This window comes from Syzygium oleosum, unplaced genomic scaffold, assembly GCF_021117445.2.
Source record: "Syzygium oleosum isolate NSW1041296 unplaced genomic scaffold, Sole_v2.1 Sole_v2.18, whole genome shotgun sequence".
Lineage (NCBI taxonomy): Eukaryota > Viridiplantae > Streptophyta > Magnoliopsida > Myrtales > Myrtaceae > Syzygium > Syzygium oleosum.
The window spans coordinates 4,855,655-4,862,169 of NW_026607502.1; the positions used below are offsets into that span (position 1 = coordinate 4,855,655).

The following is a 6,515-nucleotide window of genomic DNA, read 5'->3' on the forward strand; positions in this document are numbered from 1 at the left end:
ATCTCCTAGTTCAGTATAAAAGCATTCGTGTTGGCTCGACTTGGTCGCCGGAATCGAACTGGCATATGAGTTATCGTCCAGCTCAATTTTGCAGTACTTCTTCCGGCACTTGTGTGTTGATTCTATCCTATCGCTGGCCGCTTAACAAGAACAAAGAAGGGCTTATGATGAGAAGAGAACAAATAGCTCTTTTGACAGCTTGTGGTACAAAATCTAAGTACATTAGAAGGATGAATCTTGGGAAATGGGTGCAATGCGCTTGAACGATATCAAAATGCAGAAGGGTCATCACACATTTTCTTAGTCCAAGGCTGCTCAGGCAAGATGTAAACTATGAGTTTTTATGCAAATATCCATACTTTGTAACAACTTATAGCATAAAAAAGGCACTCGAAGTGTTCTATTTTTACTAAAAAATTCGTTTGTTTGAAGGTAAACTGTTTTCGGAAAATTGTTTTCTAACTTTCCGATGTTTGGATGATAGAAAACTAATCAACGTACGGAAAATATTTTTTATTGACTGAAAACAACAGACTTAGATTAGGGAAAAATGACTTCCCCTTCTGATCAGAAGGAAATTATTTTTACTAAACCACAAAACAAATGAAAATCAACCATTTTCCTTTATGAAGTTTTCAGTGAAACAAATGCACTCTAAAGTTCAACTTCTCGCATGAGTAAATGCCGATGGAAATGCGAACGCAAATCAAAAGGCGGTTATGGCAAAGATTGGACCGCCCTTGTAATCTCACACACGATACCACAAGAGCTGTCGACTCCTAGTGAAGTGACCGGGCACAAAACATAGCAGTTCAAAGTAACTAAATGTGTCCAAGCTTTAGAAAGATTAAACTCAACAAGACACTAAGGTTAAATGACCAAATGGCATAGAGCAACCACACCGGACTAGAAGCAACCCATGTTCTAAAGATTTTCATGTCCTCCCGAAGGATCGCGCATCAGTACTCCCGGACAGACGAGCCTTCCGATTATCGCAGTATCCGCATAAACGGTCATTCCGTAATAGCGAAAGCATTGCACGTGTGGCCCCAGATAAAGCCACTCAAATAAAGAAATCGAACGCCCGTTGGCATTGTGATTCTGCGAAGCAATCTACACGCCTTTCCGATTCTGGCCATATTCTCCAGCCCCCACAAGCTGAAATTATTCTTGGGATTGGCCTTTCCCGGCACTCAAAAGGAGGACAAATCGACAGTTCGGACCCCCGTCAACTACTTTTGATTCTAACACGACACCCCCTCTTTCATGATGCTGTCGTTGTCGCTTTCCAAAGATGAGAGAATCGGACAGCAAAAGTTGGTGACAGCATCAATAATGCAGGGCGGGGTTTTGCTGATCCATCGCGTTGGTTAGAATAATAGACTCTCAATCAATAAGAGGGACATTGTAGAAAGGTACATGGCGTCGAAGCCGACGTACTCGAAGATTACGGTAGCCCGAGATCTGAGAAGCTTCTCAAGGTTTGTTCACATTAGATCGAAATTCGTGGCAATGCAAGCTAAGAAACCTGGTGTACATGAACAAAGGAGCGAGCACGGACAGCTCAGTGATCTACATCAGTCCAATTATTGAAAGGCCATATAGTATAGACCCCCCCTCTCTCTCTCTCCTCAAGAAAAAAGGAAAAAGATGAGAAAAAAGGTGAGATCTTCAATGACATGGGACTAGAAGACTCGATACCCAGTTCGCCTATCATTCAATACCAACTCTGTCGCAACTGCTCTGAAAGTGGTTCGAGTGACAGAACAGACATCCAAAAAGCAGTGCACTCTTTAACATCTTGCGTGCTCTTAAAGAGGAGAAAGCGCAGAGGTACTTCTCAAGACAGCATCATTTTTCCAACATCAATGAGCGAGGCTTCGACTTCAAAATTCGATACAACCACCACCTGGACTACTATTCTCGAGGAAGAATGCTAGTCGGTGAATCTGACGGTGGCATCTCTCGGACCCACTTAGACAATACAGCTCATTCTCAGTAGATATTCAATGAATCCAACAAATACTTTTTGGCCCGAAGCAGCCAAAATCATTTGTTTACCATGCACTTCATCACTTTCAGGGCATTTTCCACCGCCCGTATTATACAGCAAAATGGCTGCTAGTGACAAGGGAACCATTTTCAAACAATTCTTGAATAAAACATGTAGTATCGCACTCTGGTCTAGGAGTATCCTTCAGCATGAACAACACTAATAACAATTAGGGTGACGGAAAACAATAGAAGAGTCACACCCTGCGAATCATCTGAAAGTGCACCCCTGCGTCATTAGGATATGTGAAAAGAAGTAGCCACTTCACCTTATTAGGTATACAAGATCAGTTATCAACGAGTCACACGTGAAACAGTATTGTAAGAGAAGGAAAAGAAAGGGAGAAGAAAAGCCAATGTAAGCATTACAGATCACAATGTCTGCTCGATCCTTACAAGCATCATAGCTTTCCTACAAGTTTTGAAAGAAGCATGAAGTTGCCAAACATGATATCATACACCTCTGTCCCGTATAACTGGGGCCAAAACTCCCATGTAACATGCTACGATAACTTCACAACAGAGAACTTGTCATTTTTTTATCATGACTCTTCATAAGCTTGGAATTCCACCTTCATCATCCTTTATTATAATTCACCTCAGCCGACTGTGCTGGCACAAGCATCCGGATTTCAAAGCCCCACGAAGAGTACACTGGTTCGTGAATTTCTAGAGTATATGTTCTTCACTACAATATTCACATAGTATAAGATTACAAGTTGAGAAGACTACAAACTCAGGAATCTAACATCATTTCTATAGTTGTTGTGCTCATTGCAAGCACATGCCTTGGGAAATTGACCGGCAGATGCATCTCAAATATCAGAGCTTAGTACAGAATTAAGAGACTTGCCCCCAAAGAAGTACTTCGCATAGACAGCACACTTTGGCTCACTTGAAGCTGCATTTGGCTGCTCCTAGCACTGACAAAATCGTGGTCTCATCCAGCCCCACCGGAAGGGTGCAAACTTGTTTTCCCTTTTAGCAATCAGCTTACCCTGAAAATAATAGGTATACCCCCACATGAAACAACATTACTTTCTTTTTCATTTAGGATAGCATGACGCTGTCAGTACATATATTCCGACCTTAAAAGGTTGGTAATGAAACAATTGAAGATGGGTAGAAGGTCATGCAATCAAATCACAGTGCAAGTGTTAGAATAATCCCCATGTCGTCTCCAAAACAAAAAAGAAATTAAGACAACATACCAAGTTCTAGTGGTAGAGAATCTACAGGTCCCAAAAACATTAAGCAGGTTGGTAGAGCTTCCTAAGGCAGTAGCTTATTTAAAAAAGGTACAGTAACTCTAGCAAAGCATTTGGACAGAAAGGTTGACATGGAAACAAGTACAGGCTGCGCAAAACAACCCCCACAAGAAGAAGAAGAAGCAGCGGCAGCTAATATGATGAACTTATAAAATTTGCACAGGAATGCCTTTTGCATTTTTCACTCGCACTTTCACATGTAAAAGTCGCTTCTCCAACTAATAGCTGAATAATGTCTCCAGAGGAAGTTTATTTTCACTGCCAAAGAGATTAACTAACTCTTTAACCATACAAGAGACAATATTCGCTTCCTACAGACCATTACACTGAAAATCATTTTCTTAGCAGTTGCAATCAAACCTTAAAAGAGTGCTTCACAATTCTAATTAGATGATTGGTAAAACTTCATAGCAAAGGAAGGTGGAATCAATGGCAGTCCACATTTGATCTTAGAAAGCAGACAAAGCTTGCTTTAGTAGTTTCTGCATCTTCTCATATTACAATCAAGACATCTTCTACCTCAATAATTTTTTCAAACAATAGTATGTGGGGAAAATCCATTGAAAGCAATTAACGCATAATTCAGGCAAAAATATTCTACAGAACACTAGTTATTACTACAATATATCATTTCCAATACCTATTGTAGCTGTAATTACAAGAGCGAATGTGATACCAAAAGATGCAGTAAAGAAAAACAGGTACCCAAGGAAGACTTTGAAATTATGGCGCGGGGAATCATGTGACCACATTAATATACAAGTACTTAGAAAGATCCACCTTAGAGAATAAAGTTTATGCTTAGAACAAGAGACAAACTTCCTTGTGGAGCTCAAAACTAGAGTTTCATACCGAAATCCATCTGAAAACATCAAAACCTACTGGAAGACTACCAAAGGTTTACTTGAGTCGAAAGGTCACATCAGAATTAAATAAGTAGAAGAGCCATCAAAGAAAGTAACTAGAGACTCGCCATCGAATATAAAATCAAGACATACAGAGGATCAGTCTGCTAGTGATGGCCCTATGGGAGAAGCCAAGACTCAATCCACACCCCAAAAGAATACCAAGCCACGAAATAGAAAAAATGAAGCAACATTCCTTGCACCTGAACAAACTAGCGAAGCCACGACAAGACTATACCAATCTAGAAACAATACTACCTCAAATTGCACGAAACTGAAAATATGAAGCAAACAAACCATCAAAGATGTACCTAGCAATCCATACAATTTACAAACTAATCCAGCAATCATTTCAATAATTAATGTACAAGCTAGTTAAGGCACGAGCAGACTATACGAATCAGCAACAGTACGTAAAGGGATAATGCATCTTCGTAACAAACAGAAAATGTGAAGCAAACAAAATATCAGAGATGTACCTGAACTTCCAGGGGGATATCAAAATGAGTTCATCTCCAAGCAGTAGGTCCTCCTTTTGACCAGCATTCTAGCCGCAGTTCCATAAGGCTCCTCAAATGCAGTCGAAATCCAGGACCCATCAGCCATGTCCTTCTTCGACCCAGACTGCTCACTAGGTCTTATGGCAACCAAAGTTGCCCCTTTCAGTACAATTCCATCGGGCAATTCCAGGTGCGGCGCATACCAGAGCCTCATATTGAGCGCAGGCACCAATGTCCTCTTCGAAGATGAAGAAGCTGATAATGGTTTCACCCTCAGCTCCTCGAGCTGCTCTCTGTTCATACACAGCACTCCTTGCCCATCACCATCCGTCAAAACCAAGCAATCGAGAGTCTTATGCTCTGCAATTATGGGCTGCAATAAGTAGTGCCTTGCAGATGCAGCAATCAAAGAGCTTATAGTCCAAACAACCCTCAATTTGAGGCCTCCATTTGTGTAGAAGGACTCGGGAATACTTCCGCTATCGTCGTTGGCGCAACCCGCATCTGTTCCATTCTCAAAACCCACGAAATTCTTGAATGGCCCAGGCCGTACAACCGAAGAAGCACCCAAAATGACGCAATTGTCAAGCGTAGACCCAAAATCCGCCCTCCACTTCAACAGAATCCCACCATCAATCCCCAACTCTCCACTCGGCAATTCAATGCGAAGGAACCGAATCTCATTGAAATTCTTCAAGACCTGAGTAGGAGAGTGGTGAGTGACGCCACCCTGGTCCATTTCGCCATCGCATTCACTCCCGACAGCGAGCGAAGACGAAGAGGAAGGGCCCGACTGGGCCCCCCTCTTCGCTCCGGAGAACAAGCCGAGCGCCTGAAGAGGCTTCACTATGTTGCCCAGGACCACGCGGAAGAAGCTCGCGAGCGGGTTCCGCCCCTTGTCGGAGAGGGCAGGGGAGGCGGACTCGTCTTCGGAGATGACGCAATCGACGCGGACGAGGACGGTGTCGACCTGGGGGACCAGGCAGCGGAACCGGCGGGACACGACGCCGCAGCGGCCGAGGGCCTTGACGTCGGCGACCCGGTTGAAGATGAGGAGGAGGAGGGAGTCCGGGAGGCGGTCGAAGTGGTCGGCCGGGACGACGGGCTCGGGGTGCACGCGGGAGGAGCTCGGATCTGACCTCAAAGACGACATCTTTCGACACGAATTCGGAGGCTGTGAAGTCGTACAGCGCTCATCCGAAGGAACCGCGAGATGGGTCGGGCTCTTTCTCGCAGCAGATCTACCACACAACGAAAGAAACACCCCCACACGCACACACACACACACGCACGCACACACACAGGGAATGCTTACAGGTGATGAAGAAGAGGAGAGAGAGAAAGAGACAGAGACAGAGACAGGGACAGGGACAGGAACTTCAGCACAGAGGAGAGAGAGAGAGAGAGGAGGAGGGGGAGGAAGATGATGCCCTGTTGTGGCTAATGCCTGTCTGGACATGGCAAAGACTTCATCTTTGTAGAGAAGAAGAAGGAGAGAGAGAGAGAGAGAGAGTGAGCTGTTTGGTCCAGTAGGGAAGGAAAGCGTGAAGTGAACCAGCAACGATTTGCAGGTTACCCCTATAGAGTTTTTTTTTCTTTTTATATTTTTACTTTTAGTCTTTATTCTATTTTATTTTTTGGTTAGTGTTTTATAATTAAAAAGGGATTTTTTTTTATAAAAAAAGCTAAAGATTGTGGAAAATAAAAAAATTGGATTTCGGAATGGTTTATCGGATCGTTAGGTGTGCGCCAACCACCCTAAACTTCGCACGGATTCTCTCGAACCCTAT

General features: G+C 43.4%; 1 protein-coding gene across 1 annotated transcript; it reads right to left on the minus strand.

Annotated features, from left to right (window-relative positions):
- Positions 1 to 2,393: 2,393 nt before the first annotated feature.
- Positions 2,394 to 6,149, minus strand: LOC115665214 (F-box protein At5g46170-like). The gene is made up of 2 exons (XM_030587099.2): positions 4,705 to 6,149; positions 2,394 to 3,050 (listed from the first exon to the last, which is right to left on the minus strand). Exon 1 carries the CDS (start codon positions 5,876 to 5,878, stop codon positions 4,724 to 4,726), a length of 1,155 nt encoding a protein of 384 aa, XP_030442959.2. The 5' UTR covers positions 5,879 to 6,149; the 3' UTR covers positions 2,394 to 3,050; positions 4,705 to 4,723.
- Positions 6,150 to 6,515: the final 366 nt, after the last annotated feature.